The following is a 23,414-nucleotide window of genomic DNA, read 5'->3' on the forward strand; positions in this document are numbered from 1 at the left end:
GGGTATCCTCAAGGAGGTGGGCATTTCCAAATGCATTTTTTTTCATCTATTGAGAAATGCCTTGTCCTTCAAGCATGCGGCATTTTCTTCCTATTGTCTCCTTTGAGTCACGAACTTGGGTAGAAAGGCAAAGAGGAGAGAAAATGTCAGAATGATATTGAGGACCACCTCAGTGATCTTCAGGGGCCACCATTGGCCCCTGGGCCTTACATTGAAAAACACTGCAGTAGAGCATTTTAGGCCAATCCTGATTTTTAACTTTTATCCCAAAGTGATGTGGTATTTCTCTTTCTTGCTTGTACCATTTGAAATCAGACTTGCAGGTCACAGAATGCATCAGGATGGGGTGTCAGAAATCTAGCAATGATGACCTTAATTCTTTCTCCTTGTACTGGGTGTCTTGGCAGCAGCCCAAATACCAATGCAGGTTATAGAAAAGCTGAGTCCTCTCTGTGCCTCAAAATTGCTGACATTATAGAGATAATACATCTTTTAGTTACAGGAGTGCTAAGATAGCACTTTCTTCGGCCACCATCACCAACTCACATAATATATGGTCTTTAGCAACCTTCTAGTTGCTTTTCCTTAGAAAGGGAGAAAATACCCTGAATAGCATTTTGGAGAGCAAAATAGACAGACTGGAAGTGGCATTATCCTCCTGAATATGGTGCCAGGTGAAAACAGGCTTACACTTGTAAAGCATGAATACAGCACAGATAGCAGATCATCATAGCTCTAATCAGATCATCACAGCTCTAATCAGACCTCACACTGATACACACAAAGCATGAATACAGCACAGACAGCTGAAGAGCAGATATTAATCAGAGTACCATGCAGGTGTCACACTGATACATCAAGCATGAATGCAGATAGACAGCTGAAGAACTGATCTTCATCAGAGTACCGTGTAGACATCACACTTCCAGATGTAAAGCCAAAATATATTTCAGAGATTAAAAACCAGCTACAGCTAAGATAACATGTACATGCTTTTTAGTCTAAACAATGTGGTTATATGAGAAATGAAGCATATTATGAGAAAATAATAAGAAATAGGAATGAGACCAAAAGAAGCCAACAACCAATAAGCAGAACAGCTGATATTTTGAACAGTTTAGAAAATGTTGCTGCTTTCATGCAAGTAAAGAAAGAACATACCTCTGGTGCTGATTAAATTTGCAACGGCATTTTCTACCTAATTAGAATAAAGATAACAAATGAATAAACAGAGAATGGGACACACACACTGAAAATACATCTGACTAGGCCGGCCCAATGGCTCACTGGCAGTGCTGTACACTGCCATGCAGGAAATCAGGGTTTGAGTTCCAAGCTCAGTGCAGATGAAGCGAGGTACAGTGGCAGAGCTCACACACAGTCCTTGGAGGGGACAGAGCATTAGTCGGTGCGCAACAGTGACACCTAGTAGACGGATTCAGTGTCTCAGGTTAGCCAGGTTCTAGAGGGAGCCATGGTCTATGACCCCTGGCTATGGAGTGTCACTGTGGTGCCTGGGATAGATGACGGCAGGGATAGGATTAAACTGGTGGAAACCATCTAGCTATGAATAAAGGCACATGGTATCAAAGCCCAAGACAGTCTGGTTCCAACTGAGCTGGAAGCAGAAAGGACCATCAAAGAAAACAAGATTGGAAAGATGCACTTCAAGAAGTACACAAGATTTTCTAAGGCATTCTAATTTCCAAAATGTTTCTGTGTTTATATCATTTTTCAAGTTAAGGAGCATGCACAACTTTGAAAGCTGAGCCCAGTTCTCAAAGCTAAAAATTACACAGAGGGACAAATGGTCAGACACATAGCAGCTTCCCCAGTACTCACACCGCAAATAATGGCAAACAAATAAATTTGATTACATTGTTCTTCATATTAACAGTCAAAAAGCATAACTCAGAGAGGATGAGAACTCACTTAATATTATCATAATCCCCAGAATAAAGAGAACCCCGGCAAAGACCAGGCCACCAATCCTCAGGGTTTTATAATCTGCAAAACAAAGACAAATAAACTTGAGCTAGAGAGGTTACTCCTTTTCTGTCCCTTTATTGCTATCCATTTTTAACTTCTTTCCTTTTTGTCACTTTCTGTACTTTCTTCTCCTTATTAACCTCACCCCCAGAACCTACCCCACCATCCCACTATATGCTTCAGTCCCCAAAACTAGCTATCTATAACTGCCCACCTCCCCACAAACTGTTTCCACCTTTCAAAACTATGGCACCGCAGACTACCCTCCCACAAATAAACTCACCCCCTAAACTACCTCCTCACAACAGCCCTACCATTCCAAACTACCCCTGTAAATGCCCCACCACTCACAAACCCCCTAACCTCAAAAACTACCCCTTAATTGCCTCACCACCCCCAAACTACCCCATTCCCCACCACTAACCCCACAACTGTCTCACCACTCCAACTGCTAAAACTAGCCTCCCACAACTGTACCACTACCCACTATCTGTCCTCAACTTGTAAAACTCCTCCCCCACCACTGCCTCACTATCTCAATCTCTGACTCCAACACCTCAAACTATCCCTCTTTACTCTCTGCACCACTCCATAAAATGCCTCCAACCACCAAAACTAGCCCCCATCCTCTAGAACTACCTCCCCACAACTGCCCCACCACTCCACTAACTGCTCCAACCCCTAAAACTAGCCTCCCACGACCTGTCCTCGTTGTAAAACTACACTCCCTCCTGCAATTGCCTCAATACATCAGTCTCTGCCTCTAACCCCCAAACTACCCCTCTTTACTCTCCTCCCACTCCATAAAATACCTCCAACCATGAAAACCATCCTCTAAAACTACCTCCCCAAAACTACCTCTCTACAACTATCCCTCACAACTAACCCAACACCACCTGCAACTGCTGCATTCCCCTGCAACTATCACCTGCAACTGCTCCACCACTAACGGGCTCATTTTCGAAAGAGAAGGACGCCCATCTTTCAACATAAATCGGAAGATGGACGTCCTTCTCCCAGGGCCATCCAAATAGGTATAATCGAAAGCCAATTTTGAATGTCCCCAACTGCACTCCATTGCAGGGGTGGCCAAAGTTCAAGGGGGTGTGTCAGGCATAGCGAAGGCGGGACTTGGGCGTGCCTAACACTTGGACGTCCTTGACCCATAATCGAAAGAAACAAGGACGTCCCTGACGAACACTTGGACAACTTTTCCTGGTCATATTTTTCTTACGACTAAGGCACAAAAAGTTGCCCGAAATGACAAGATGAACACCGGAGAGAATCGGGGATGACCTCCCCTTACTCCCCCAATGGTCACTAACCCCCTCCCACCCTCAAAAGATATCTTTCAAAATATTGATTGCCAGCCTTAGATGTCATACTCAGGTCCATGGAGCAGTTTTAGTGGGTGCAGGCAGTGCACTTCAGGCAGGCAGACCCAGGCCCATACCCCCCTACCTGTTACATTTGTGGAGGAAACAGCAAGCCCTCCAAAACCCACCACAAACCCACTGTATCCACATCTAGGTGCCCCCTTCACCCATAAGGGCTATGGTAGTGGTGTACAGTTGTGGGTATTGGGTTTTGGGGGGCTCAGAACACAAGGTAAGGGAGCTGTGTAGCTGGGAGCAATTTATGAAGTCCACTGCAGTGCCCCCTAGGGTGCCCTGTTGGCAGTGCTTTTTTTGTAGAAAAAAAGGTGCTGGTACTCATTATGGGCCGGGTCACCACAAATGACTCCACCCCTATTATAGCTACAACCAAATTAGCCACACCCCTTATACCAGCCATTGCGCATATAAACAGACATCATTGAAAATATTATACTAGTATAGGAGAAAAAAATAACGATATTTTTTTTCATTATAAATAATTTCTGTAAGCTGTTACAGCTCCAGTATACCCAGTGCAAAATAAGACAGCAGATGTAAGTTCTCAAATTGGACATATTCCAAACATTAAAATGAAAATAAAATGATTTTTCTACCTTTGTTGTCTGGTGACTTTGTTTTTCTATTCATATTGGTCCCAGTCTCTGATTCTGCTGCTCTCTATCTGTTCTCTTAACTCTGTTTCCAGGGCTTCCTTTCCATATATTTCTTTACTTTCCTCCTTTCTTCTTCATTTCTTGCCCTACATCCATAAGTAAAAGCTGGGTCCTCCTCTTCCTCCTCCTACTACTACTATTTAGCATTTCTATAGCGCTACAAGGCATATGCAGCGCTGCACAAACATAGAAGAAAGACAGTCCCTGCTCAAAGAGCTTACAATCTAATAGACAAAAAAAAATAAAGTAAGCAAATCAAATCAATTAATGCGAACGGGAAGGAAGAGAGGAGGGTAGGTGGAGGCGAGTGGTTACAAGTGGTTACGAGTCAAAAGCAATGTTAAAGAGGTGGGCTTTCAGTCTAGATTTAAAGGTGGCCAAGGATGGGGCAAGGCGTAGGGGCTCAGGAAGTTTATTCCAGGCATAGGGTGCAGCGAGACAGAAGGCGCGAAGTCTGGAGTTGGCAGTAGTGGAGAAGGGAACAGATAAGAAGGATTTATCCATGGAGTGGCATGCACGGGAAGGGGTGTAGGGAAGGACGAGTGTGGAGAGATACTGGGGAGCAGCAGAGTGAGTACATTTATAGGTTAGTAGAAGAAGTTTGAACAGGATGCGAAAACGGATAGGGAGCCAGTGAAGGGTCTTGAGGAGAGGGGTAGTATGAGTAAAGCGACCCTGGCGGAAGATGAGACGGGCAGCAGAGTTTTCAACTGACTGGAGGAGGGAGAGGTGACTAAGTGGGAGGCCAGCAAGAAGCAGATTGCAGTAGTCTAAACGAGAGGTGACAAGGGTGTGGATGAGGATTTTGGTAGAGTGCTCGGAAAGAAAGGGGCGGATTTTACGGATGTTGTAAAGAAAGAAACGAGCTGAGGAGACAGGGAGAATGAGAGAGCCATCAACAGAAATAGAAAACGGGGGGAGCGGGGAGGTGGGTTTGGGGGGGGGAAATGAGAAGCTCGGTTTTGGTCATATTTAATTTCAGGTGGCGTTGAGACATCCAGGCAGCAATGTCAGACAAGCACGCTGAAACTTTGGTTTGGATGCAAGGTGAGATATCAGGGGTAGAAAGGTAGATTTGGGAGTCATCAGCATAGAGATGGTAGGAAAAGCCATGGGATGAGATTAATGAACCAAGAGAAGAAGTGTAGATAGAAAAGAGGAGGGGACCAAGAACAGAACCCTGAGGTACGCCGACAGGCAGAGGGATAGAAGTAGAAGAGGATCCACCAGAGTGAACACTAAAGGTGCGGAGGGAGAGGTAGGAAGAGAACCAGGAAAGGACAGAGCCCTGGAATCCAAGTGAGGACAGGGTATTGAGAAGTATGCTGTGATCGACAGTGTCAAAAGCAGCAGAAAGATCAAGAAGAATGAGGATGGAATATTGACCTCTGGATTTAGCCAGTAATAGGTCATTGGAGACTTTAGTAAGCGCAGTTTCGGTTGAGTGGAGAGGGCGAAAACCAGATTGTAGTGGGTCAAGAATAGCATGTGAGGAGAGAAAATCAAGGCAGCGGCGGTGAACAGCACGCTCAAGTAATTTGGAGAGAAAAGGAGGGAGGGAGATGGGTCGGTAATTAGAGGGACAAGTAGGGTCGAGTGAAGGCTTCTTAAGGAGAGGTGTGACCACAGCATGTTTAAAGGCAGCAGGGACAGTCGCAGTGGAAAGTGAGAGGTTGAGAATGTGACAGATAAAAGGAATAAGAGCAGGAGAGATGGCATTAAGAAGGTGGGTGGGAATGGGATCAGAGGAACAGGTGGTACATTTTGAGGAATTGACTGGAATTGACTGGAGGAGGTAAAACGTGGATCAAGCTTTTGCCTATTTTCTCCATCCATGTGCAATTTTTCTCCTCTCTTCCCTTTCCCTCATCTCCATCCATTTGCATCTTCTTCTTTTTTTTCTTTCCTCCCCTCCATCCATGTCCACCACTTCTCCTCTCTCCTCCCCTCCATTCATGTCCAGCATTTCTCTTCTCTCTTCCCTCCCCTGTATCCATATAAAGCAATATTCTTTCTCCCCTCTCCTCCATCCAAGTCCAGTATTTCTCCTCTCTCCCCTGCCCTCTCCTTCCATCCATGTCCAGCAAATCTCTCTTCGCTGACCTCCCCCTCCCATCCATGTCCAGTATGTCTCCTCTCTCCCCTGCCCTCCCCTTCCATCCATGTCCAGCAAATCTCTCTTCGCTGACCTCCCCTCCCATCCATGTCCAGTATCTCTTCTCTCCCCTGCCCTCCCCTCTCATCCATGTGCGATTCTCCTCTGCCTCCTGTCTTCCCCTGCCATCCATGTCCAGAAATTCTCTCTTCCATGCCCTCCCCTCTCATCCATGTCCAGCAATTCTCTCTTCCATGCCCTCCCCTCTCATCCATGTCCAGCAATTCTCTCTCCCCTGCCCTCCCCTCTCATCCATGTCCAACGATTCGCCTCTCTCCCCTTCCCTCCCCTCTCATTCATGTCCAACAATTCTCCTCTCTCCCCTGCCCTCCCCTTCCATCCATGTGCAGCAAATCTCTCTTCGATTACTTCCCCTTCCATCCATGTCCAGTATGTCTCCTCTCTCCCCTGCCCTCCCCTCATCCATGTGCAGCATGTCTCCTCTCATCCATGTCCAGCGATTCTCCTCTGCCTCCTGTCCTCCCCTGCCATTCATCTCCAGCAATTCTCCCCTGCCCTCCCCTCCCATCCATTTCCAGCATGTCTCCTCTCACCCCTGCCCTCTCCTCTCATCCATGTCCAGCGATTCTCCTCTGCCCCCTGTCCTCCCCTGCCATCCATGTCCAGTGAATCTCTCTCCCCTGACCTCCCCTCTCATCCATGTCCAGCAATTCTCCTCTGCCTCATGTTCTCCCCTGCCACCCATGTCCAGCGATTCTCCTCTCTTCCCTGCCCTCCCCTCTCAGCCATGTCCAGCAATTCTCTCTTCCCTGCCTTCCCCTCAAATCCATGTCCAGCAATTCTCCTTTCTCTCCTCACCTCCCCTCCATGTCCAGCAATTCTCCTCTCTCCCCTGCCTACCGTCCCCTCCATGTCCAGCGATTCGTTCAAACCCCAGCCCCGCCCTCCCTCAGCTCCCTGACTTTCCTTTTGAAATCTTTAATTTACCCGAAGTCGTGGCGAACTGGCAGTAAAAACAGCTGGCAGGCAGGCTTGCCTCCTTGTCGCTTCCCTTCCCTCTCAGCGCGTCCCGCCCTCGCGGAAAGGAAATTACATCAGAGGAAGGCGGGACGCACTGAGAGGGAAGGTAAGCGACGAGAAGCGATGAGGAAGCGAGCCTGCCTGCCAGCTATTTTTACTGTTGGTTCGCCGCGGCTTCAGGTAAATTAAAGATTTCAAGGAAAGTCGGGGAGCTGAGGGAGGGAGGGCGGGTGGGGGGAGCAAGAATGGAAGGGAGCGGGGGGGGGGGGGTGCATGAACGGAAGGGAGCGGGCAGGTGAGCTGGACCTCACAAAAAAGGTGCCGCTACACTGTACTGGCACGTACCGGCACAAAAAAAGCACTGCTGGTTGGTGTCCTGGCATGTCAGGGGACCAGTGCACTACAAATGCTGGCTCCTCCCACGACCAAATGGCTTGCATTTGGTCATTTCTGAGATGGACGTCCTTGGTGTCGATTATCGCCGAAAATCAGAAACGACCAAGTCTAGGGACGACCAAATTTAAGGATTTGGATGTCCCTGACGGTATTTTACAAATGAAAGATGGATGTCCATCTTCTTTTGAAAATACGGGTTTCCCCGCCCCTAGATCCAAATCAAAACATGGACGTCCCTTTTGAAAATGCCCCTCTAAGTGTCCTAATATCCAAAACTGCCCCTTGTAACTGCCTCATGACCCCACAAACTGTCTCTACCCCCCATAAGTAATAACACCCCCTCACAACTACCTCAATATCCAAATGGATTCCATCATATGTACACACACAAAGAAACAAAATAAAATATACACAAACGGTATTAGGTGAGTTCCCACCCGGACAGTTCCCACATACCAATCCCCCCCCCCCCCCCCTGTTGGGGACAATTCCCCATGGGACAATTCCTACCAAGGACTCCCCCCCTGGACATTTCCCACTCTCCCTAGCCTGTAGCTTCTTTCTTGTATTGGGTTCCATAAGTCCTGGCGGTGCTTTTTTTTTTATGCCATCTGAAACGAGGCTAGAGCAGCATACGGATGTACACAGAGGACGTATAATAATGGAATAACGTTTCATACGTAGACTAGTAATTTGTTATAAATCATAATCAGTGTGTCATTTTGAAGGGCTGAATTAGGTTGACACCTAGTTTAGTGGGGTGTAGGGGGCATTGCCCCCCCCCCCCCACATAAACTGTACTTTGTATTTATCTATTTATTTACTTATTTATGACATTTAGATCCCAGATTAAACATAAATTAGGCTCAAACATAGTTTGGGGGTGTGTGGGGGGGGGGGGGCATTGCCCCCCACATGAACTGCATGTCTGGAAGGGGAAAGGGTTGTGTAAAAGATAATGTTGTGGGAAGGGTATGTGAAGGTGTACTTGCCCCCCAAATGATGTGGACGAGAAAAGGGAGGGAGATTATTTGTCCTACTAGTGTGTTTTTTGGGTTATGGGTGGGCATTGTCCTCCCTGGTGTGGTGTGAATTGGTTCAGTGGGAATTGTCCTAGGTGGGAATTGCCAAGAAAACAGCAGGGTAGCCGATCTGCAAACTCCAATATGGAAACAAACAAAGCAGATCAGTGTAGATAAAACCAAAGTTTAATGGAAAATAGGTGATCTAATATAGAAAGCCCCACAAAGGTCGTGTTTCACCCAACTGGGCTGCATCAGGGGCTACAAAACAATAATATAACAATTAAAAACACATATAATAAAAACAAATTGAAAAACAATTATAATTAAAAGCAAAAGCTAGGCTGATAAGACAGAACACCATGATAATAAAACATGATAGTAATACAAAACACCATAATAATAAACCGATAGCATAAACTTCAGAATAATAAAATGAACGTTACAGTATACATACAGACAATTATAATCAATATATAAATAAAATAAATTGAATATATAAATTACTTTATAAACCATAACATATAATAAAAATGAGATATTTTGAGGGGCATTTTCGACCGGGCACGCCCATTTCTAAGGGCGGTGCCGCGAAGGGACAGGGCCAACCGTATTTTCGAACGAGATGGGTGTCCATCTTTCACTTCGAGAATACAGTTGGGGGCCCCCAAATCTGAACATTTAAGTCAACATTAGAGATAGGCGCCATCGGTTTTCGGCCATAATGGAAACCAATGGCGCCCATCTGAAAAACGAACCAATCCAAGGCATTTGGTCATGGGAGGGGCCAGGATTCATAGTGCACTGGTCCCCTTCACATGCCAGGGCACCAACTGGGCACCCTAGGGGGCACTACAGTGGACTTCGCAAATTGATCCCAGGTGCATAGCTCCCTTACCTTGGGTACTGAGCCCCCCAAAGCCCCCCCAAAACCCACTCCCCACAACTATACACCACTACCATAGCCCTAAGGGGTGAAGGGGGGGCACCTAGATGTGGGTACAGTGGGTTTCTGGTGGGTTTTGAAAGGCTCCCATTTTCCGCCACAAGTGTAACAGGTAGGGGGGAGGATGGGCCTGGGTCCGCCTGCCTGAAGTCCACTGCACCCACTAAAACTGCTCCAGGGACCTGTATACTGCTGCGATGGACCTGAGTATGACATTTGAGGCTGGCATAGAGGCTGGCAAAAAAAGTTTTTAAAGTGTTTTTTTGAGGGTGGTAGGGGGTTAGTGACCACTGGGGGAGTCAGGGGAGGTGATCCCCGATTCCCTCCGGTGGTCATCTGGTCAGTTCGGGCACTTTTTTGGGACTTGGCCCTGAAAAAAAAGGGACCAAATAAAGCGGACCAAATTCTCGCCAGGGATGCCCTTCTTTTTTCCATTATCGGCCGAGGGCACACATCTCTTAACCATGCCCCGGCACGCCCCTGTCCCGCCTTCGCTACCGTTCCGACACGCCCACGGGAACTTCGGCCGTCCCGGTGATGGAAAGCAGTTGGGGACGCCCAAAATCGGCTTTCGATTATACCGATTCTGGCACCCCTGACAGAAGGATGCTCATCTCCCGATTTGTGTCGGAAGATAGGCGCCCTTCTCTTTTGAAAATGAGCTGGATAATATCATAAGAAATATGTGACTAATCATGCCCTTATTTATAATCATAAATTATAAATAAAAATAATAAATAAAAATGATAAAAGAAGTACATGCTACAATATGTCCAACATAAAACCCTAGGGTAAAAAACCAAAGTGTAATGTGATCAAATTCAGCAAAAAAGGCTAGCAATATCAAAAATATGTATTGAACAATAAAATGGACATCCACCTAATAGAAACACCTTTTTCTAAATGCACACAACTGTGCCCACAAGTAACTTCAACTTAAAGATCTAAAAAGAAAATAAATAAAATGGAAAAGATAAAAATAAAAATAAGTATATTCAAAAAAGTAATAATAACAATAAAAATATAGTAAAAAAAATATATATATACATAATAAACATATATATATATATATATATACATATAAAACCATAAAATATGTTCAGAAGTCACATATGTAAAAGTGAAGTTAATGAAATATTGATGACAAATATCCTCTCAAATATGAAGCAATGCAAAAGGATGTGTCCTATAGTAAACAAAGTGAATAATGTCAAGGCATGTTTAAAAAAATAACTCAAAGATATCCTATTGTAGTGAACAAATGTATCGAAGACATCCTGATGCAATATAAAAATACTAGTAAAAAAGGCCCGTTTCTGAAACCAATGAAACGGGTGCTAGTATGTGGCTTTTTTTTGTGTGTGTGTATGTGTCACAGAGTTTTCGTGTGTGTGTGAGTGTGTGAGGGTGGGGTGTGTGTGCAGGTTGTTGATGTGTGTCTTTTTTTTTTTATTTGTTTTTTGGGTGGGGGGTTGGGGGCTGTGCTGTGCTGGCAAAGTGGGATGGATTGGTATGTGACTTTGAGGGTGTGTTTCTGTTGTATTGTGTGTGTGTGGTTTTGTCTGTCAAGGAGGTTTGTGGAGGGGGGTCTTTCTGTTGGTGAAATGTAAATGTGGTTGTAGGGGGGGTCAGCCTTTGCTGAGTGGTGGATTGTTTTTTCCGGGGTTTTTTTTTTTGTGTTGTGCTGAGGCAGCAGTGTTGTTTTAGATGGGCGGAAGGTAGAGGAGCACGTTCTTGGTCTGTCTGTATTTTTTGGCCGTTTCAGGGCTGCTGTAGGGGAACGCTGGAAGTGAAATGTGCTGTGGGAAGCAGCGCCGTCTTTTTTTTCCGTTGGGCTGGGGTTCTGGGCATCCTGGAGGTGGGAGACGGCTTGCCTGAGGACGTGGATGGTTGTTTTAAGTTGGCAGAAGGGAGAGGAGCACGGTCTCGGGCCGTCGGAGGGTGATCCGGTATGTTCTGTCCATTTCAGGCCTGCTGCAGGAGAATGCTGGAACATTTATGCGCTGCGGGAAGCAGCGCCGTCTTTTTCCGGGTGCTTGGGGAATCCCCGAGGTGAGGATGGTTGAGCACATCCTTGTCCGCTTCAGCAAAAGGGGAAGAGGAAGGGGGTAGGGAGTTACCTGCAGCCACGTGAGAAACTGGGTATTCTTTGTTTGTATTATTAGTTTGCATTTCTGTTGTAGAAAGAGTGGATGCCTTTCGAATGATGGAGGTGGTGTGTCGGTGTGCGGTTGTTTCATTAGTTTTGCAGCCACTGTCCAGCGATTTCTAGGCAGGGAAGGAGTAGGGAAATTTGCTGCTGGCTTTGTCGTGGGTAATCCTTCCAGCTGGGCCACAGCTTGTCCTGTTCGCCCACGTCCCAGATGGTGAGGGGCACACTGTTCTCCGGCTCCACCGTCTCCACGTCTAGCGAACCCAAATATAGTCTGTGCTATAGGCCCTCCGGCACTCTTCAGTACCGGCATTAGGCATTTAAAAATTTCTCCCCCCCCCCCCCCCCCCCCCTTCCGGTCTATTTTTGCACATACCCACAACAGAAATATTCTCTCATTCAAGCGTTTTGTCTGTCAAGGAGGTTTGTGGAGGGGGGTCTTTCTGTTGGTGAAATGTAAATGTGGTTGTAGGGGGGTCAGCCTTTGCTGAGTGGTGGATTGTTTTTTCCGGGGTTTTTTTTTTGTGTTGTGCTGAGGCAGCAGTGTTGTTTTAGATGGGCGGAAGGTAGAGGAGCACGTTCTTGGTCTGTCTGTATTTTTTGGCCGTTTCAGGGCTGCTGTAGGGGAACGCTGGAAGTGAAATGTGCTGTGGGAAGCAGCGCCGTCTTTTTTCCGTTGGGCTGGGGTTCTGGGCATCCTGGAGGTGGGAGACGGCTTGCCTGAGGACGTGGATGGTTGTTTTAAGTTGGCAGAAGGGAGAGGAGCACGGTCTCGGGCCGTCGGGGGGTGATCCGGTATGTTCTGTCCATTTCAGGCCTGCTGCAGGAGAATGCTGGAACATTTATGCGCTGCGGGAAGCAGCGCCGTCTTTTTCCGGGTGCTTGGGGAATCCCCGAGGTGAGGATGGTTGAGCACATCCTTGTCCGCTTCAGCAAAAGGGGAAGAGGAAGGGGGTAGGGAGTTACCTGCAGCCACGTGAGAAACTGGGTATTCTTTGTTTGTATTATTAGTTTGCATTTCTGTTGTAGAAAGAGTGGATGCCTTTCGAATGATGGAGGTGGTGTGTCGGTGTGCGGTTGTTTCATTAGTTTTGCAGCCAGTGTCCAGCGATTCCTAGGCAGGGAAGGAGTAGGGAAATTTGCTGCTGGCTTTGTCGTGGGTAATCCTTCCAGCTGGGCCACAGCTTGTCCTGTTCGCCCACGTCCCAGATGGTGAGGGGCACACTGTTCTCCGGCTCCATCGTCTCCACGTCTAGCGAACCCAAATATAGTCTGTGCTATAGGCCCTCCGGCACTCTTCAGTACCGGCATTAGGCATTTAAAATTTTCTCCCCCCCCCCCCCCCCCCCCCTTCCGGTCTATTTTTGCACATACCCACAACAGAAATATTCTCTCATTCAAGCGGTGGTTCTGTGCTCTCCGTGCTGCACAGATAATGAGCCATTCTGCTGGTGAATGCTCCTCCCTTATTGCCACGTAGTTTCCTCTGATAGGTCCGTCTTACGTTGCCTAGCGTTGCCTGGGAACGGTTTTGTGATGGTCCTTTGTGTTTCAGAACATTGAGTGTGTTTTTTCTGATTGGTCCGTCATGCGAGGGTGGGGCTGAGAGACATGGTCAGTGTTGTGGCTTCACTACCATGAATCCATGAACCCTTCAGGGAGTGACTGAGTGATTTCAGAACGTTGTCTTCAGAACGTTGAGGGTGAGTTTTATTATAGTAGATATGTATATATACATAAACTAACGTATAATTCCTTTAAACGGGATGTTTGTACCATATTGTTATTAAGATCAATGTTGATCAATGACTCATAGATTGTATACTCAATTTTAAGTTTAACATTGTTAACTGCTATCGCTAAATATTACCTTAGACTCAAAATAAGGTGCATAATTTTAATCGAAAAAAATAAATAAATAAATCGCTATACGGCAGTAGTCGGGCTGAATATAAAAAGCAAATCAACAATCAAAGATCTATCTAACTCAATGTACCAAATTAACTGAAAGTTGAACATCCATTAGAGCAAATCTAATGAGGGTTAAACTTACACGCTGGAGCTGTGATCAAACTTTATAGCTCAAAATGACTGAAGGAGTCCCACCGTCTAACTACTACTACTACTTATCATTTCTATAGCGCTACAAGGCATTTGCAGCGCTGTACACCATACACAAAAGACAGTCCCTGCTCAAAGAGCTTACAATCTAGATAAGACAGGTAGACAGACAGAACAATTAAGGGTAAGGGAATAAAGAGGTGAGGATAAAGGACAGGGCAAGTGAGTTAGGAGTCAAAAGCACTGGTAAAGAGGTGGGTTTTGAGTTTGGACTTGAAAACAGCTAAAGACGGGGCTAGACGTACAGGCTCGGGAAGTCTATTCCAGACGTGAGGTGCAGCGAGATAAAAGGAACGGAGTCTTGAATTAGCAGTAGAGAAGAAAGAGACAGATAAGAGAGATTTATCTACAGAACGGAGTACTCGAGAGGGGACGTAGGGAGAGACAAGAGTGGAGAGGTACTGGGGAGCGGCAGAGTGAATGCACTTATAGGTCAAAAGGAGAAGTTTGAATTGAATACGAGAACAGATAGGAAGCCAGTAAAATGATTTAAGGAGAGGGCTAATGTGGGCATAGCGACTTTGGCGGAAGATGAGTCGGGCAGCAGAGTTTTGAATTGTTTGAAGTGGAGAGAGATGGCTAAGAGGGAGGCCGGTGAAAAGTAGGTTACAATAATCAAGACGAGAGGTGATAAGGTGGATAAGGGTTCTGGTAGAGTGCTCAGAGATGAAAGGACGGATTTTGCTAATGTTGTAGAGAAAGAAAGGGAAAATTAGGTTCTTACCTTGGTAATTTTCTTTCCTTTAGTCACAGCAGATGGGAAAATTAGGTTCTTACCTTGGTAATTTTCTTTCCTTTAGTCATAGCAGATGAAACCATTAAGAATGGGTTGTGTCCACCTACCAGCAGGGGGAGATAGAGAGCACTGAAAACCATAGTGCCTCTTGGCCAGCTAGCTCCATCTGCCTCTCAGTATTTGAAGCTTCCAAAGCAGTGTTACACCGCAAAGTAGAATAACATGAACTTTCCTCACAGCAAACAAATGCCCCAGAACAGGAGCAATAACACAAAGGAGGGACGAACTCAACCTCCTGTAGTAGAACAGAAATCCTGAAGACTGTTTTCCAACTTCTCCCAATGAGGGAACATATCTACAGGAAAAACTGAACCCAAAACAGCATTAATCAATCACTCAAACAATCAACCAGGGCGGGCTCATGGATTCATCTGCTATGACTAAAGGAAAGAAAATTACCAAGGTAAGAACCTAATTTTCCCTTCCTTGTCATCAAGCAGATGAATCCATTACGAATGGGATGTATCAAAGCAATCCCTAGATAGGATGGGAACAGGCCACACCACACCACGCGCCTGTACTTGTGCTCCAAAATGCGCAACCCTCCTGGCAGCCACATCCAGCCTGTAATGTCGGGCAAATGAGAGCTTAGACACCCATGTCGCTGCACTGCATATCTCTTGAAGAGAGAGTGCTCCAGTTTCAGCCCAAGAAGAGGCAATCGCTCTTGTGGAATGTGCCTTAAAGGCTTCAGGTGGAGGCCGGCCAGACAGCAGTTATGCTGAAAAAATAGCTTCTTTGAGCCAGCGGGCTATAGTGTCTTTAGATGCTGGAGACCCTCTGCGAGGACCTGACAAGAAAACAAAAAGGTGATCAGAGGTCCTGAAAGCATTTGACATGCGCAGATATTGCAACAGAGCCCTTCGCACATCTAGAAGGTGCAATTGCCCAAAATATTCCGGAAATTCCTCTCTAGAAAAGGAGGGCAGGAAAATAGGCTGGTTTAGGTGAAACGCTGAAACCACCTTAGGCAGGAAAGAAGGTACCGTACGTACCGTTACTCCGGACTCTGAGAATTGTAAGAAAGGGTCTTGACAGGACAGCACCTGGAGCTCAGACACCCGTCTCGCCGATGTCATGGCCACCAAAAAGGCTGTCTTTAGAGACACATCCTTCTCCGAAGCTCGTCTCAGCGGCTCGAAGGGCGAACACTGGAGAGCCTTCAACACCAGCCCCAGGTTCCAAGCCAGACACTGCGGTGCGGAGCCGGAGTGCTCCTCTTAGAAATCGGGCAATGTCCGGATGAGCGGCCAGGGACAAGCCAGAGACCATCCCTCGAAAGAATGCTGCCACTTGTACTCACAGGGAATTGTAGGCCAAGCCTTTTTGTAAACCATCCTGCAAAAAGTCCAGAATCGATGAGACTGAAGCCCGCGTGGGTGTGATCGCCTTTGAAACACATCATGCCTCAAACTGGCGCCAGATCCGAGCATAAGCAACAGAAGTGGACCACTTGCAGGCCTGCAAGAGAGTGGAGATGACTTTGTTAGAACAGCCTTTGTCTCTCAATTGCGCCCTCTCAAGAGACCAAAGCGGCAGGGATCCTCCATGGTCACCGGTCCCTGCATCAACAGGTTCGGCACCAGAGGCAAAGGAAGAGGGGCCTCCACCAGCATCCGCTGGAGGTCCGCATACCACGGCCGCCTGGGCCAATCCGGGGCAATGAGAATCACCACTCTTCGATGTAGCTGAATTCGCAGGAGGACTCGCGCTATCAAGGGCCAAAGAGGGAAGACATACAGGAGGCCCGAGGGCCAGGGTTGAGCCAAGGCATACAACCCCGCCGAGCGAAGATCTCTCCTGCTGAAAAAGCACAGGACTTTGGCATTTGCACCTGACACCATTAGATCCGCTACGGGCATTCCCCATTTGGCACAGATCTGAAGAAACACTTCGTCTGCCAGTTCCCACTCCACTGGATCGATTTGATGCTTGCTTAGAAAATCGGCTTGCACGTTGCTCTGACCTGCTATATGCGCTGCAGAAAGAAACTGCAGGTGTAGCTCGGCCCAGTGGCATATCTGAGCGGCCTCCGCGGCCAGTGCTCTGCACTGAGTGCTGCCCTGTCGATTTATGTAGGCCACCGCTGTCGTGTTGTCCGACAGAACTCTGACAGCCAGCCCCTCCAGGGTTTTGTGAAAGGCCAGAAGAGCCTGGAATATCGCCCTCAGTTCCAAGTGATTGATGGACCACCCCGTTTCCGCAGGTGTCCACAGACCATGGGCATAGCTTCCCTTGCAATGTGCTCCCCAGCCGACCAGGCTGGCATTGGTTATTACCAGGCACCAGGAGGGAAGCAGCAGCGGCATTCCTCGCCACAGCATGCTGTCAGAGAGCCACCACTCCATACTGAGCCGGGCCGCAGGGAGCCATGTTATTCTGCGTTGATAATCCTGGGACATGGGAGACCATCGTTGAAGCAGTCCAATCTGCAGTGGTCTCAAGTGCGCTCTCGCCCATGGCACTATCTCCAAGGTGGCCATCATCGACCCCAGCAGCTGGACAAAGTCCCAAGATCGCGGGCGAGGCATCTGCAGGGGCAGATGGCCTGATTCTGAAGCTTGCACCGCCTTTGGTTGGGTAGATAGACAAACCCCGAGGCCGTGTCAAACCAGAGCTTAAATCCATAATTGTCTGATAACACACAGAAAAAATAAATAAATAAAAATAAAAGTCACAATACCTTTTATTAAATTTAGATATTAGCTATGTATCATATGTCAAAGAATAAATCGCTCAACTACAAAACACTATGCACAACTTTGTGCAAAAACACACTCAGAACCTTACTGTACCATAAATATTACACTGGGCGGAACCTAATACACCAATATACCACCCATACGGAAAATGCAGACCGTCAACAATATGAAATAAGGATCATAATATCACAATTCTCATGTAGAGCCACAAAACATCTTAATTCATGTTTAATGTGGGATAAAATGCCATACATAAGTAAATAAATATAAACATTTAATGTTGAGCACCTGATTCTCAAAGTGGACATATTCCAAACACTATACTGAAAATAAAATTATCTTTTCTACCTCTGTTGTCTGGTGACTTTGTTTTTCTGATCATGCTGGCCCAGTATCCGATTCTGCTGCTATCTGTCCTCTTAACTCCTTCCAGGGCTTCCTTTCCATTTATTTCTTTACTTTCTGCCTTTCTTCTTCATTTCTTGTCCTCGCTCCCCTGCCCCCCCCCCCAGCCATCCATACCCACCCATTGATTCTCTCCTCTCCCCTGCCCCCCCTCCAGCCATCCACCCCCCCCCCCCCCCCCCCCCCCATTGATTCTCTCCTCTCCTCCCTGTTCCCGGGCAGATTTTCTAACAGGAGCTGCTCATCCAATCAGAGAGCTCTATTTGAATGCAGATTAACATACAGACACTCTAATGGGAATTTTTAGTCAAAAACACTAGCTACACCCTTCGTTTTTGGATCAAAGTTCACATTTTTGATCAGAGCCATGCCCTAACATTAAGGCTGTAAACATTTCCAACAATTTTTACGAATAAATATGCAAATGAGAACCTCCCAAAAACGGACTAATTTGCATAAGGCTTGAGCAAATTTGAGTACATAGCATACCAATCCCACTTCCTAGCACCTAAATTCTGCAATTAGATTTAATGCAAATATTTTTAAAACTTATTTTTAGCACTTTTAAAATTTCAGGGGTCAGTGCAAGTCTCTTTGGTGTGAACTGCTCATGTGCAGGAATTCATGATCCTAGTTAAATATCTCCCTGGCAACCCAGGACACCTCCAGCCAACCCCCCTGCTCTGCTCTCCCAGCAGTAAGATAATCAAATTACAACTGGTTATACACAAGGCTAGAGACGGCTTTCACTGAAGCTGCTGCTATTTAAACCCCCCAGAGCAGCAGGACTCGCAGGAGAACTACTACTAATACTATTTAGCATTTATATAGAAACAGCTGATCCATCCTGCTATGCCTCCCCAAGCCTCTTATACCGGGCGCCTATGGGCGGGAGGTACAGGGATCACCGCCCTGGGATGCAATAAGACTTGTAAGGTCTCCTCTACCGCCGCCTGTTTGACGGCAGTACCGCATCGGGACTCCACAAACACGTCTCTGACCGGGGCACTTAATTCCAATCGGTAACCTTCTCTGATCAGCTCCAGGACCCACGGAAATCTTGGTCCATTCCTCGAGAAAGAAGGAAAGATGTCCTCCTACTGCAGGAATCGAGGAATGGACCGGCGCCCCGTCATTGCGGGGGCCGCCCCTGAACTCCAGGCCTTGAACCGGCCGCTGCGGAACACTTGTCCGAGCGAAAGGAGTTCCTCTGCTGAAAACGGACACGTTGAGAAACCCCAGCAGAGCGCCCCAGGCGATACCTGCGAGCTTCACGGAAGCGAGGTCTGGAAGAGGAGGGCCACACAGAACCCTTGGAAATAAGGCCTCGGCCTATCCTGGGGTAACCGCTGGGGCTTAGGGTCCCCCAGGTCTTTAACAATTTTCTCCAGCTCCTCTCCAAATAACAGGTGGCCCTGAAAGGGAAGCTTCACCAGCCTGTGCTTAGAGGCCATGTCAGCCGCCCAATGTCGTAGCCATAGAAGGTGGCGTGCTGCAACCGCCACAGACATCTGTTTAGCCGAAGCTCTGACCAGATCATAGAGGGCGGCAGCCAAAAATGACAGGGCCGACTCCATTCGCGGTGCAACCTCAGCGAGGGACTCCGCACCATCCGCGGGCTGCTCCACTGCCTGTTGAAACCAATAAAGGCAGGCCCGGGCAGCATAGGAACTGCAAATAGATGCCCTTAAGGCGAGGCCTGAGATTTCAAAAGACCGTTTCAACGTGGATTCAAGCCGTCGGTCCTGTATGTCTTTCAGGGCAACCCCTCCCTCTATGGGGAGGGTGGTCCTCCTAGTCACTGCCGTGACTAAAGCGTCCACTTTAGGCATCCCCAAAGGGGCCAAATGCTCCTCTCTTCGAGGGTAAGCTGACCCATAGCCCTGGCCACTTTCAAAAGCCCATCGGGTTCAGACCATTGAGCTGAAATAAGCTCTTGGATGGAGTCATGCACAGGAAAGGCTCGAGCAGGCTTCTTAGTGCTCGCCATCCTCGGATTACCAGAGGAGGCCTCACCCTTGGCAGAATCATCAATTGAGAGGGCCTGCAAGGCATCAGAAATTAACGCTGGCAGCTCATCGCGGTGGAAAATCCTCACCGCATTGGGATCATCCAGATCCAGTGGCAAACCGGCACCTTCCTCTGGCTCTTCAGACCATGAGGCCCTGCCAGAACCCTCAGAATCCACACCACCTGACCACGGGGGGGGGGGGGGGGTAGGGAAATGCGCCATTCTCCGGGGAATTTACCCGTCTATGTTTTGTGTCTTTCCAACACTCGGGGGAATCAGCCAGCCCTGGGCCATCAACACCCGGGGGGAAACCAAGCAGCAGCGGTGTCAGACACCTGCGGCAGAGCTCTTTTCAGCATAAAAGCTTTATGCATAAAAAGCACAAGCTCCAGGAAGAAAAACTCACCCTGACCCTCCGTCTCCGAATCAGGAGAAATGGGAAAAGGAGCTCCTCTGGTAGCCTCTAATCGAGGCATCCCCCTGCACTCAGACTCCTTCGCAACAGCGAGGGTCGAGACATGTGGCGCTTCCAAAATGGCGCCTGCTGTCAGCTCAATTGAGGGGGTAGAATCATTGCTCACCATGCTCGTACCAGCTCTAGTGTCTAAAGAGCACGTCTTACAGAGCCCCACTGCTGATCTACGTTTACCACAATGGGAGCAGCGTTTAACTGCTTCAGCAGCCATCGTCCGACCGAACGGCATTATATAAGTAAATTGATGGCTTCGCACCAAAACTTACCCTGATCGGAATGGCGTCCGCGAGACCTCCCCGGAGGAGCTGGGCACCACTCTCACTTCAAAAGACCGAGTCAAACGAGCTCTGGTCAAGCTGCACATGGAAAATAGCCTCAGAATAGCTACGCAGAACCAATGCTTACTCTTTTTTTTTTTTTTAATGCTGTGAGGAAAGTTGGAGGCAGGCAGCAACAGCTGTGCTCCGGTAGGCAGGGGGATGGGTAAGGCAGGGGAAGGGCGAACCTATATGCCTTCAAAGTGGGCACCACCAGCCACAACACCCCAGCTTCAACTGGCAAAGCACAGGAGCCACCCCAGGCAGAATTTTTCCAGGAGCTGATCAAGCTACGTCCACACCTGCTGGGAGATAGAGAAATACTGAAGGCAGGTGGAGCTAGCCGTCCACAGAGCACTATGGTTTTCAGTGTTCTCTAGCTCCACCTGCTGGTAGGCGGACACAACCCATCAGTTAATGGATTCATCTGCTGCTGATGACAAGGAACGACGGGTTTTGGCAATCTGCTGAATGTGAGCAGAGAAGGAGAGAGAGGAGTCAAAGATGACCCTAAGGTTACGAGCAGATGAGACAGGGAGAATGACAGTGCCATCCACTGAGATAGAGAAAGGGGGGAGAGGGGAGGTAGGTTTAGGGGGAAAGATGAGAAGCTCGGTTTTGGCCATGTTGAGCTTCAGATGACACTGAGACATCCAGGCAGCAATATCAGACAAGCAGGCTGAGACATTGGTCTGGATGGTGGTTGAGATTTCAGGGGTAGAGAGGTAGATTTGGGAGTCATCAGCATAGAGGTGGTATTGAAAGCCATGGGATGATATCAGAGAGCTAAGGGAAGAAGTGTAGATGGAAAACAGGAGAGGACCGAGAACAGAACCCTGAGGTACACCGATTGGTAGAGGGATAGAAGTGGAAGAGGATCCACCAGAGTGTACACTGAAGGTGCGAAGCGAGAGGTAGGAGGAGAACCAGGAAAGAACAGAGCCATGGAATCCAAATGAAGACAGCGTATCAAGGAGTAGGCTGTGATCAACAGTGTCAAAAACGGCGGATAGGTCGAGAAGGATGAGGACAGAATAGAGGACTTTGGATTTGGCCAGGAACAAGTTGTTGGAAACTTTTGTAAGTGCAGTTTCAGTTGAATGAAGAGGGCAAAAGCCAAATTGGAGTGGGTCAAGAACAGCATGATTTGAGAGAAAGTCAAGGCAGCGGCGGTGAACTAGAACGTAATATACGTTTTACATCAGGTCAAAGTGCATGTCAGAGCAAAAATATTAAAATAAATTCTTAAAACCATATTAAATTGTCCACATGTCCCGAGTTAGTGGTTCTCATTATGCCACCTCAAATCAATATTAAAAACCTACTACGATCCAATATTTGTCGTTAGCTGTCAGTCATATAATAAAAACAAATTGAAAAACAATTATAATTAAAAGCAAAAGCCTGTGTCAGGCTTTCTATTTATCATGGTGTTTTGTATTACTATCATGTTTTATTATCATGGTGTTTTGTCTTATCAGCCTAGCTTTTGCTTTTAATTATAATTGTTTTTCAATTTGTTTTTATTATATGAGTTTTTAATTGTTATATTATTGTTTTGTAGCCCCTGATGCAGCCCAGTTGGGCGAAACACGGCCTGTGTCGGGCTTTCTCTTTTATTTTCCATTAAACTTTGGTTTTATCTACACTGATCTGCTTTGTTTGTTTCCCTAGGTGGGAATTGTCCAGATGGGAATTGGTGGGTGGGAACTGTCCAGGGAACTGACCTAGAACTGTAGGGGTATTTCCCTGTGTGTCTCACCTTGCTGGTCTTGGCCTATACAAGCCTATGACATCCTGTCTCAACAAGATGGCTGCATCAACCCCTGACCCGCACATCTCTGTGTCAGCAAGAAACAGCTTTGCAGCTTGTGGAAAATTTCAGCAGAAGCTCAACACCAAGGACATGCTGTGGGCAAACCAGCCCCCCTTTATCTCCCTGCGAGGCTGAAGGCTCCAGCAAGGCGGGTGAGAAACAGCAAATGCATACCACAATGTAACAACTTGAAGGTCAAGAACAACGGACTCTTCTTGCCATGCAGTGAGCCGAGGAGGATCCAGATTGGTCCCGTCTGGTCACCTGTGCATCGGGGACTGAGGAGAGCGGGAACAGAGGGAGTTAGTTAGTGGGAATCCTTGGAAGAAGGTGGAGGTGGAAAGAAGACCAGAGTGACCTAATAAGGTCCTCACCTGATGAACTGTGTATCTGGAGGAAGTATCGTGGTTCAGCTGTACCTGCACTGAGTGACCTGTGCCCTCCCTGTCTGCTGCAGAGTTCCTGTTCCAGCTCTGACTGAGACTCGCTGTGAATTCAGCTTGAGTCTGTGGAGTATCCCATGCCAGCTCCCGAGAGACGGCCCTGAGGTCAGCCTGGTGAGCAACACGGTGATTTATTTCCTATTAGTCTGGGGCTAGTTAGTGGTAATTACCTGAGCAAAGGACTGGGTATAGTCATACTGTGATCAGGAGATAAGCTGCTAATAACTGTACTACCTCATGATTAGGTTCTAAGATTCCCCCCCCCCCCCCCCCCAGACCGAGTACAGAGTAATTTGCTAACAGCTAGTTCTGTTTGGGGGAACCTGAGTCACGGATAATTTATTACCTGTGGCTAACGATCCTACAGAACCACACAAACAAATGGAGAAAGCATGTAATGCATGGCTCATAAAATTATTTTCTGCTCATCTGTGTATGTTTTGTCTGTGAAATTTTACAGTTTTGTTTGTTTGTTTATTTATTAGGATTTATTTACTGCCTTTTTGAAGGAATTCACTCAAGGCAGGCATGAGCAATAGACAATTACAGCAGTAAAAATATTCAAAAATAATACAAAGAATGGCATGGCATCGCATGGTATACTATTTACAATATCAGCACAATACATAATAGAACA

General features: G+C 47.2%; 1 protein-coding gene across 1 annotated transcript in view; it reads right to left on the reverse strand.

Annotated features, from left to right (window-relative positions):
- LOC115475916 (phospholemman-like) overlaps positions 1–23,414 on the reverse strand; it is a 228,126-nt gene that overhangs the window by 87,833 nt on the left and 116,879 nt on the right. Inside the window, exons 4-5 of the mRNA XM_030211989.1 lie at positions 1,933–2,007; positions 1,162–1,198 (exon numbers count right to left, since the gene is read on the reverse strand). Coding sequence (XP_030067849.1) covers positions 1,162–1,198; positions 1,933–2,007 — 112 coding nt within the window. The remainder of the gene's footprint in view (positions 1–1,161; positions 1,199–1,932; positions 2,008–23,414) is intronic.

The sequence above is a fragment of the Microcaecilia unicolor genome, chromosome 8 (genome assembly GCF_901765095.1).
Source record: "Microcaecilia unicolor chromosome 8, aMicUni1.1, whole genome shotgun sequence".
NCBI lineage: Eukaryota > Metazoa > Chordata > Amphibia > Gymnophiona > Siphonopidae > Microcaecilia > Microcaecilia unicolor.